An 11,752-nucleotide genomic window follows, 5' to 3' on the forward strand; every position below is an offset into this window, starting at 1 on the left:
ATTTATCAACCAGAGTCATCTGCACAAAGTGACAGCCCAAACTTCCAGAATTTTTAAATCCACAGCTAAGTATTACTAAGGTATTTGGTTTGTACTGATAAAGGAAGATAGTGATTTTTCAAGAGAAGTACTTAATGAGGGGTTTTGAATTAAAATCGCAAAAGCAGTCACCTTTCTTCCTCTAAACCACCTGTATCTCACCTTACAATGCATAACAACTGATCTGTGCATAATAAATTCATTATAATTATCTGACTTTGCTCTATCTTGACATTTTAGGCTCTAAAAAAGCTGCCAGTGTCAAGAAAGAATTTGAATCTCTAGTTTGTGCCAATAGCACACTTACTGCTGCACAGATTAATGGAACCAGCCATTAACATAAATAACAAAAAGTGGTATTTAAATAAGAGCTGGCTGAAATACAGTTGAATAAGTCTAATCTAGGTTAAGGTGAAGGAAACACCATTCCTTATTCTACAGAATTAGCACCACACTAGTCATAATTTAGTCATAATTTGCAGGTTAGGCAAAACATTGTAGGTGAGTGGGGAGAAATTAAGAAGTCTTATTCTTTACATTAAAGTTTATTTTATAAATAGCAAAAAAGGTTACTAAATAGACAAGAGATGTCTTAATTTTTATAGGTATTACAGCTGTTTACGTATACTCATCTCTAATACATCCTGCCATCTGTTGAATACCTCATGTGTAAAACAGTTTTAAGATGCATTCATCCCACATAGATCTTTTGAAGTGTAAGCTTTCAGACTTCCTTTGTCTCCATATTTCTTTGCTTTCCTGACTAAAATAAGATTTTGAATTTTGGTCAAAAGGACTGAGGGAAGCTATTTTAATTTTGAAATACTGGTACTGTATTCATTGCTGTTTACCAGAAAGCATTCACTGGTTTTGTATGTTTGCTGTCTGTACCTAAGGGGTAATGTTCATAAATGTCCAAAACTCACGTTGCCTTACACCATCTTTATAAAATATACTAATGTCCAACCACAGGTGACAGAGAATAGGAACCCAGACTGTCCACTTTAGGTTCAGTCCTTTCAGAAGCTTTCTGCATAGAAGGTCTCTATTTCTGTGGTTAAAAAGCCTGACTTTCAACAAACGCCAGACAAACGGGGGCATGTACCTTATTTTTAAGAACTGTCCTGACCATTACACTTTTCCACTTCTACATCACTTTTGTTATAGGACTTTCTTCAGTATGAACATACTATACATTATGCAGTAATGAATTCAAATTGGTTATAATCTTATTCTACAGTTACAAAAGCAAAATGCCTGAATTCTTGGAAACAATTTCAGAAGGACAAAGGACCCAAAAGGGGCTGTTTTCTCACCTTTACAGTTGGCAGTGGAAAACTGACTCCTGCTAATAAAACCAACACAAAACCAGATCATTAACAGGGTAGAAGCACTTCATCAAATCTAATTTTTTGGTAAGTGGCCCTGGTGGTGTAGTGCTGGCTGCCTAGGGAGTGTCACCACCCAGAAACGCCAAAGCCACCCTAAAGTCAGCAGTGCCCAAAACACCCTCAACACTGCAACAAGCACTGCCCTAGGGCACCTTCTACCACCCACATCCCACACTTCAGAAAAGATAGGTATCGACACCCACCCTTTAAAAACATGGTGTGGAGGCCTCACTATTGCCTTTTAAAACAAGGACAGAAAAAGTAGGGGAGCCAGCTGTGCCTTGCCACACAAAACTTTTATATGATGAGTGGAGCACCACATAAAGTGAGCAGTGAATGTGGGAGACTTGTATATAATTGCATAAAATTTGACCACTCTCACCACCAGAATCTGAAAAGTTTGTAAAGCCACTTGATTTTGTTAAATATTAGTCTGGGAGGTAAATTTGGAGAACTAGCTTGGGGAAAAAAGTAGAGGAATGAGGGTTAGAAGATGGAAAAGCAGTACCATGCTGCTCCACCTGAGTCTGGCATTTCTGAGCAAGCCTCAAAGCAAAACTATGGCACCTGAAGATCTCTGTTTGAAAGTGAAGCTCCTTCAGAGTTCAAGTCCTTCAAGTTCCCCCACGCAGGCAGACATATTGAGGTCTGGTATACCGATTAGGGGATTTAAATTCCACCTACAGTCTCCTGTAGCTCCCACATCCTGTTGAGGATCCAGACCAAAGTACCCAAGACTGAGATGACAGAAGGAAAAACATTTATAAAGTCTCTGGACTTTGGGACTGCATATTCCTCTCTTCATACAGCTTCTAGCACAATGAATTTAATCATGTGTGGAGTTCTGAAATACAGCATGGTGAACATTTTCCAATGCAGCTGGTTCTGTGCAGTCTCTAAGTATCATCTGACTTCTTTTTAATTACATATATTTTTTTATTTTTAAATATATTGGTGGATATGTTGTCCCCTTGTTGTTCACCAAAAGTGGCACAGTTTTAGCCTTCATTTTCCCAGCACAATTAGCAAGCATTGCCTAATGAACCTTAGTGGATGGCCATGATTTAAGAGCATTTAATCTATACTGCATTTCCATGCTGTCACTTTCTGCTCATTACCAGGGTACATACATACAAAACCAAGAGACTCCAGTGGTGAAAACCACTATAATATTTTCTTTGTAGTCAATAAATTACTGAGAGGCACTAAAATAAACTGAGAACAGTATCAATTTCACTGTACTAATGGTTGCACGTATAAAGTATCAGCCTGTGGGTATGTCATTAATAGGCCTAAATTAAAACAACAATGCTAAATACTTGAGGCAAATTAACTAACAGTTATTACTATTGGAGTAACATTAAGTTAACACAGAAGTTAACTTGAAAGTTTTTGAGATAATAAAAGCAGATAGAACACACAAAGCCAGGCTTTTATCAAAATAAAACATGGTACAAGGACAGTGATGATGCTCACGTTCCAAAAATGTACTTAAAACAATGCAACCATCTTGCATACGTTGGTATGCAAGATCCAGATACTCAAAGCTCTCTACAGTCATACACATGCTTGCACAAGTAGACCAATTGTGCAATGTCTGTAGAGTAAGACTCTCATCTCCCTATGAACTATGAAACACTGCTTTAAAATATCTAGTGGTGGTAGGGAGAGAAGAAAGGCCATTCTATAGATAGAGTTACAGTTACTGGGTCTGCGGATGCATTAAGAAGCCCTGAAAAAGAACTGTTCAGCAGTTCAAACCAACAACAAACTCAGACCTTTTGCAGATTCCAATTTTCCCTGTATGCATGCAGGTAATTTGGGTTTTTCCTTAATCAAACATATATCAGATCATATATTATAACAGTGACTGTGCATGTGCAGTATTAATCCAGCCACCAGGTAGAGAAGTACTTACAAATACTGTTAACAACCTTTCCTTTAGAATGCAAATACTGCCATTAAAACACAATGTGGCAACACTTGAGATCAGTATAGATCTTAAAATATCACACACAAGCTATTAAAGTTTCTTTAGACAACAAAATTGGCAATAAAATAATGTCAAACTATGTCTTGTTGGTAAAAATAGCTCATTTTCCAAATGCAGTTCTCTGTAAATGTAGATAAACTGTAACTGCCTTGTATATACCATAAGCTATCTATCTAAAATGGTACTGTCAGCGAAACAGATGTCATTGCACAATATTCCTGTGCCACCCACATTCTGTTCTCCTAGTTGCCAAACAGAACTGTTTTGAGTTATTTACTGAGCAATCAGATTCAAGTATTTGTGCAATGATCTCCATCCTACATTAGAGAAAAAAAAGTACTTAAAAACTGAAATGTAATTTCACATGATGTTTTACCATGATGTAATATACTCAGCATGCCTTCACCAGTACAGACCATGAAGAAAAGACTGAAACCTTAACAAAAGGTCAAAAAAATCTTATTTTTAAGAACTTTGTACATCAGCTTTTTCCATTTTCCTCTTCCTGTCCATTATACTCCATTTCAAGCTTCTGTTTTTAAACATCTTCACTCAAATGAGGAAGATGTAGAGATAATACCAAAGTTTCCTCCCCAGTCCCCTAAAATAATCTGTTCTTTGTGGGATAACTACATAAAACATAAAAATCACACCACAGAATAAGTTAGGCTGGAAGGGACTTTCGGACGTATCTGGTAGTGGGACCATACTACCTACTGTAGGGCCCATTCAGGGCAGCCCACACCCTGCGGTGCCACTTGTCAGGGACCCTTCTTGGGCTGCATATGCCACCCTACATTGTAGAACTTAGACATCTGTTTTTTATGCTGTCTTTTCATGCTGACTTGATTTTTCATCTTTCCTCCTTTTTTCCCATCTTTGTCACAGTGATCTCTGGGGTTCGTCAGTATCAGACTGCCATCAGGCTTCTTTGAGGGTGAGACGGGGCACGAGACTACCTGCAGTTCAAACAGGACCTTGCCAATGCATCCCAGGAACTCTAACTGCAAAAAGCTTGTAGTCTGTTCTCACTGTCACCAAATTGTTGCCAAAATACCGTATCTTCTCAACCTGTACCCTTTAAGAACCCAGACTGTATTTGTCTGAAAGTTTGTGAAGGATGACCACAATGAAATTCATATCAAGTACTCTGCTGCATTCACATTTGTACAAGTAACTGACACACAAAAGAACATAAGATCAGAAAAAGTAGTTAAGTTCAAATAGTCACAGTTTTCTAGTACAAAAAAAGTGCTTTAATTCTTAAAAACAGGGAAGAGAGAAATCTAAAAGACATCTAGAGATACATATGCATTCTAGAAATGAATACATCTAGACCAAATGACAGCTATGCAGAAAAATCACTTTGTATCTAAGACCTTTTTCTCATGGGAAATACTGTTCTTGAGAACGTAAAACTTTCTTCAACCTTTCAAGATGATTGATAATAAAAGCACTGAAATTAAGATTAAAATACATTTTAGTATCTCAAGAGGTTTTTTGATCTGATCAGATTTTTACTCTTTGATGCTTGTTTGCTAGTAAGCCACCTAACCCTTCAACTATCCAGCTTTATGATGCCTTATTTAGACCTCCTAACTTCGTTGAGCTGCTTTCAGATTACAACACAAAGTCTTAAAGATAAATAAAGCAGGCATGTTTTATTAGCAGAACACTTGCCAGTTTGGCAACAGCAGAATCAACAACAGATCGGCAGGAGTATTGATTAGAGGAAAGAAGAGAATTTTCTATACACTCCTGAAACAAAGTTCTTTCAAGACACTCTAACCTACCCATTCCAAGGAGCTGCCTAGGAATTCTCTGCCCTAATGGGGAAAAAAGAGTAGAAAAACTTTCCATTGGAAACAACTGAGATTGCAAATTCTGCATTTGATATAGTAATTTGATTATATACACTTTAATTTTGCATTGACATAGTACACCTTTGATGACTGGAAGCAATCTAGGCTAACAGCTAACACTGTAGAAATGAAGCATCCCTTGCCACCAAAAGCCAAGACTATCACTTCTGCAATACTTATAATCCCCACTGGTTAGGAAATAAGCACCCATGCGCGTTGCATTCACTACTAGACACCGGATCTCAGACTACAAAAACATTTTATCCTTTGCTTCAGGCAATAACTTTCAAGCTGAAAATCCTAGGCGTTTCTATCAGGCTTAGGACTACATGTCATAGTTTTTCTTTTCTCTCTCTCTTTTTTTTTTTTTAATTTAAAAAGCAATGAAACCAATTATCTAATAACAGTAAACAAAGGAACACATAACTTCAGTGAGATTCCTTCCAAAGAACATAATCTGTGACATCCTTGCTATTAGAAAATCAGTTCATTCATCCTGCTAAACAGTGTTCAACTGAGTAGTAAAATAATTCATAGTGAGCTATAATTTCAAAGTGTTAGCTGAATATTCAAAAATCTGTCCTTACAGCATGGGTCATAGAAGAAATACATGGTCTGATACCTTCAGAAGCCGTTTTCCCCAGGAAGCGGGAAATACGTATTAGCTAAATTGCAACAAAATTAGAGCATCTCTTTCATTGCCTTCTACCCCTCAATGATTTATGAATACATTATTTTATCATTTTAATTAACTTCAAGTGACTTAATGAGAAATATCTTCATGAAACACATGATGCAAAGCTTGTGGTTTTAGGAAAAGTAGCTAGATTTCTGATTTTTTCATCCCTACCTGAATTCCGTGCACCTACAATCTGAATAAACTCTAAGAAAAAGTAATTAATATATCAAACAATAAAGGACTGCTCCTAAAGGTATTTTTTTAAAATCAAGTCCTTCCAGAGTACTTTAAACATTTATTATGTTCAGTATGACTCGCAAATGATTTATTCTTCTATTCAGTTGAGAATAATTGAGCACTTACCATGGTATACAGCTACTCTACACCATCCTATAGCCTGGACAACCCAAGGCAGTTGCTTTTCATATTGACATTGTTTAAGACCAGTTATAGATTCACATCTCCTTCAAATCCAGTTTATGGACAGATGAAGGTGCACTAAACAGTTACTTGATATACCATAGTCTCTTCCTATCATTACACACATTTAGCACAAACTGTTAAAGTACTTACAATGCACTGTGAAATACTACATTGTTCAGAAACAGCTAATGTAGTTAAAGAAGCCCTTCATTCATTAGGACAAATACTTTGTTGGTGTTGACCCTTCTTTTAATTTACCTACAAAATCCCAGTTATGCATTTTGAGAAAGATGAAGACGAGCATGCTGATTTAGGAAAAGGAACAGAACAAAAAGGAAAATATAAAATTACAAGTTAAGTGTATAGGTGTTAAAATGGGTTAGAAAATAAAAAAATTGAGAATTTTCTCGTTTCATTTTTGGTGGACTTTTCTGTGGCTTGTCCGAAAACTGAAAGCACCTGTCTGTACTGCTAAAATACCAATCTCTCACTTCGAAGTTAGGCATATAGGCAGAAATATCAGTTTTCTGTGAGTCACAGGCAGGTAGGCCCTCTCTACAGTTATACGTGCTCTGTCTCTCTATCCTCCTGTTTATATGCCTGTACACTTTTATCAGTGGATTGTGTCTCTTCTGAACCACTCATACCAGGCTGTTAAACAAAAGAAACAAAACAGTGAATAGTTCCCTGATACTCTGAATAATTACTGGATAATAAAAACTTAGCTGATGAATAACCCTATTGTCATATAAAAGCAGACATTTCAATTTCAGCATTAAACATCCAGTTAACATATTGCTACATACTCAAGTATTTATGGGTTCAGCTTCACAAATCCTTAAACACAGCCTGCTTTAAGAAGAGAGCTGTTTAAAAGATGATAGTAATTGCTGAAGACCCACAAAGCCCTCCATGCTTAAATTCCCTTCACTACTTGTGGCCAGGTATTAGGCCAAAAATCAGTTTGCTTAGTTGCAAATACCATGAATGGGAAACCATCCTGCTTAAACAGAGGACCTCTGCCTTTTGCCATTGTTGTCAATGTTTTTCCAGAGATTTTTCTCATGTAATTGCCACTAGTTATGCCTGGAAGTTAATACCATATATCAGCATCAGTAGATGAAAAACATGTATAAAAATACCTTTGTATACTGTTCCGAGTGATTTACTTTTTTGAGGAAGAAAGTGCATTAAAAGTCTTTAAAAAGCCAACTTTTGTCACATGATTCTCCCCAGATATTGTTACAGCTTAATCCAAAAGCTTAGGGGAAAAATAGTAGCTATATCTCAGACCTCATGAGTGTGCCAAAATGCTGAGTAAAGGATTATATCTTTTTGCTGGCATTTTTTTCTTGCTTTCTGTGTGATTAGGAACATTCTGGAGTTAAAAGCTATTGATTTACTAGAAGGCTAACTCATGTTTTATTTTTTTCAATCCTATTGGACTAATTAAACAAAAAGACCTTTTAGCAAAACATGGAACTTTTTAAAATTGCTTATTGTACTATATTAGAATCCTTATGATATAGAAGGGCTCAGCACTTACAAGGACATTATTACATATATGCTAATTAAAAATTGACCAACCTTTCCTTCAGCATCTGCTGCTGTTACCTTCTCAACCTTGTTTCTGTTTAAAAATTTCTTCACCCATTCTTCTACTTGAACGTTGAACTTCATGAAAGTCACATAGAAAAAATATGCTGTCAGGAGCGTTAAGCTTTCCCACCACATGATCAAGTTATCCAGAAAAAAGATGATGAGCAAGATCAAGTCAATGATGTAAAAGGACACATCTCGAAAGAGTGGCCACCAAGTAAGGTTCAAGATCTCTCTAGAAAATAAAGCACACATTCCAATAACAAACAGGATATTGAACACGGCAGATCCCACTATTGTACCAATGCCGACATTGCTGTGGGATATAAACACTCCTATTAAAGAAGTGAAGAGTTCTGGGGCTGACCCACCAGCAGCCATGAAGGTTGCACCTGCCACATCATCAGATATGGCCAGTTTTTCAGTGATGACAGTCAAGGAAGGTACAAAGAACTCATCACAGACTATGGCTAAGGCTATAAACATGTAAATCATTCCAATTACATGGAGGATCACTGCTCCCTTTCTTCTCTCCTCAAGAGAGAAAAGGTCCTCGGGGTACTCTCCCTTGGCATGATCATCTGTTGCGTTGTCGTGCTCAGCTTCGTATCTCATAGAAGTGTGTGGGTCTGGAGTGCCGTCTTCATTCTGTTCCGTGAAATCCAACAGAGTTCTTTGGTGTCCATGCATCAGCTTTTGGCTATCTAGGCTGCTGGCCAATGCCATGCTATGTGGTTCCATCTTGAAAAAGGCACTAATTGAAAGAGAGAAAGTACTAATGGCCACTACAGTGACAAGAAGAACTATAATTCGTATCAGTCTCAGTTTTTTCCTAACATTCTGGTGCCATCTGCAACCAAACAGCAGTTCCTCCAAACACAACTCCTCCAAGACACCAGCAACAGTTTTTTTCTGAAGAGCCATTTTGTGTTCTATGTGAGATGCTGAGGGAGTCAGATGGACTGTTCCTTCATACTTTTCTCCAGCTTTGAAGTTAGAAGTGCTTTAAGAGTCTTCCCAGAATCAAGTACTTTCACTCTTCATAGGAAGTATTTTCTTCATGCATCTTAAAAGGACAAACAGGTATTACTAATATTAGTGAAACAGTATGTGATTTCTAAATGCTTTCTAAAAAGCATTTTACAGACTGGGTTAAATTTAGAATTTAAAGCAGAACATTACCAACTGTAACATAAAACCCTGTCACATCCCATCAGACACAGCAACAATATGTTTGTTTCAGCAGTAACCCTGCAGATAACAGTCTATCAATACTCAGATCATTTTATGCCTCTCATATGCTTCTGAGCCTCTGCTCTCCTCAGTTGCTGACAAAAAATCCTAGTGGAAAGTAAAAACTGTGCGCAAATGTTACATAAAAATGCAGAAATTACTATTTTAATGGATACACGGAAGATGATTACCTTCTGTAATTACTTTCCACCATGATCATGTAACGTCCCAATCCCAAATGCAGGGGCAATAATGTATGAAAAAGCAATCAAAGTGCTAACAAGCATCTCATCAGACCTTTAGGCAGCTGAGGCGGTGTTAATTGAAATGTTATGCATGCATGGAGCGACAGTCATGGAAATGTAGGTAAAACACTACACCATTGGAACAGGATCAAAATGAAGATCTAACACATCCACAATTTCTTTAATCCCTATGCAAAATTGGCTCAAGTTTACACAGAGAACTCAGCCTGCTTCTGATCAGACCTAGGACACTAGCTTGGACTAGCTAAGACAAAATTTTCATTCACCTCTGGTTTTGTTTTGATTTATGGGAAACACAGGAAATTACTAAGAATACCTATGTGGTAAGTATCTTTTAAAAGTGCTCCTCTTACAGATCCTTAAGAAAATGGTTTAAATTTACACAAGAGTTGATCCCAAAACAAACAAAACAGTGAGAAATTAAACTACGTGAGAAGGACTATTCACGTATGCCAGAGCTGAGCATATTAGACCAACAGCACCTGGAAACAGGAAAAAACCCACTATATAATAAAAGGTGCTTTGGTTACTGGATCTGAAGAATAAATGTAATGTAGAAATTAGTTACATACGCATTATGCATAGTAAGTTGCATTTTATATGACACAAAATATAAAATACTTTCTAAATAAGAATATTAGTCCTTACTCTTACAGTCAAAAAATACTTTGTTACACCACTTATTCAAGTCATTTGTAGCAACAGCTGAACACTGAACAATCTATTAATCAGCAGAATATTGATTTTGTATTCTCGATGGAGAATTACAACTGCTATTACTTGCAGTTATTTACATAAAAGTTATTAAGTCATGTGCAGTTTCTCCTGATTGTTACGAACAGCTTCCACACTAAGAAGATGTCATAGAGACATAGTCCATCTGCAAGACGCAGCACCACAGCAGAGATGTTTTATTTTCCACCTTAGAGTTACTGCTCACCGGACTGCCATAAAAACATTAAGCGGGAAAGATACCGGACCGGCACTACCGCTACCGCGCGCGATTTACGGCGGACGGGCCGATGACCCCACACCGTTATAAACCACCCGATCGGGAAATGGAAAAGCGCCCGGGGTGTCCTCCGCCCCGAAACTCACACGGCTGCGCCCAGCCGGACCGCTCCCGACACCGCCTCCATCCCCGTCCCAGTCCCCGTCCCCCGGCGGAGCGCAGCCCCCCCCGGCGGAGCGCAGCCCCCCGCCGCCCCATCTTCCCCGTCCCCCCGCGGAGATGCCGCAGAGCCTCGCCTAAAACTCATCCCGAGTTCGCAGGGCTCTGCCCCGCACCCCTCCGCGCCGCACAAACTTTTTTCCTCTCCGAAAGGGGAGCGGCTCCAGCCCCGCAGCGTCCCCCAGCCCCAACCGCAGAAAGCCGCGGAGGCGCTCACCGGCCGGCTCGGGGCACAGGGCACCCCTCAGCAGCCGGGTGCCACCCACGGCGGGTATTCGGGGAGGGGAGACCCCGCACCGCCGCGGCCCAACCCCCGCCCGCGCAAACCGGCGACGCTCACCCGGAGGTGCCCTGCGCTGCGCTGCGCGCCGGCCCGCGGGCGCTCGGCAGGGGCACGGCCACGGCCACGGCCACCGGCAGCCACCGCCACGGCCCCTCGCCGCGTTGTCTGCGGCGGGCGGCGGCCGCGGGATCCGCACCGCCCCGCACCGCCCCGCGCAGGCGGGGCAGGCAGCGGCCCGCCCCCCCCGCCCGGGGCCGCCGGGGGTGTCACTGCGCACGGCGGCGGCGGCGGCGGCGGCGCCTTCTCCTTCCCTCGCTGCCTGCCTGCCTCCGCGCTCGCACAGGTAGTTTGGCCGGCGGCGAAACGGGGGTGGTGAGGGGTTTTTTGTTCGCTTGCTTGCTTGCTTGTTTGTTCCCCGTTATCTCGGGTTAGCTGGTGCAGATCAACTGAGGTAAAATTCGGCGCTCCTGGCAAAGATGGTAAGCCTCGAGGAGTGGGGTCATTTTAAAAAGGAGAGGCATCCTGGTCAAAATATCCTTTATTCCAGATGTTTTCTGAAGGGAAATCAGGAAATGAAGGAAGAGGACGTTGTATTTTGGTTGTGATTTTCAGGAAGGCGACGTGTCCACTGTAAAGTTATTAACGGTCATTAATTCGCTCATGAACAGAAATTTCCTCAAACTGCGCTTCAAAGTTGTCATGGAGAACAATAAAGACACACTGAACACCCTAGAAAATAGGGTAAATTCGTAGCCAGAACTGACCCTTTCTATTTTGGTCTCCATCTGTCGATACAGGTATTTCCCCAATAAA

General features: G+C 40.1%; 1 protein-coding gene across 1 annotated transcript in view; it reads right to left on the bottom strand.

Annotated features, from left to right (window-relative positions):
• Positions 1–8,984, bottom strand: part of SLC24A2 (solute carrier family 24 member 2) — a 111,000-nt gene extending 102,016 nt beyond the window's left edge. Inside the window, exon 1 of the mRNA XM_075019677.1 lies at positions 7,975–8,984. Within this exon, the coding sequence (XP_074875778.1) occupies positions 7,975–8,910 (936 nt within the window). The 5' untranslated portion in view covers positions 8,911–8,984. The remainder of the gene's footprint in view (positions 1–7,974) is intronic.
• Positions 8,985–11,752: the final 2,768 nt, after the last annotated feature.

The sequence above is a fragment of the Buteo buteo genome, chromosome Z (genome assembly GCF_964188355.1).
Source record: "Buteo buteo chromosome Z, bButBut1.hap1.1, whole genome shotgun sequence".
In the NCBI taxonomy this organism is placed as follows: domain Eukaryota; kingdom Metazoa; phylum Chordata; class Aves; order Accipitriformes; family Accipitridae; genus Buteo; species Buteo buteo.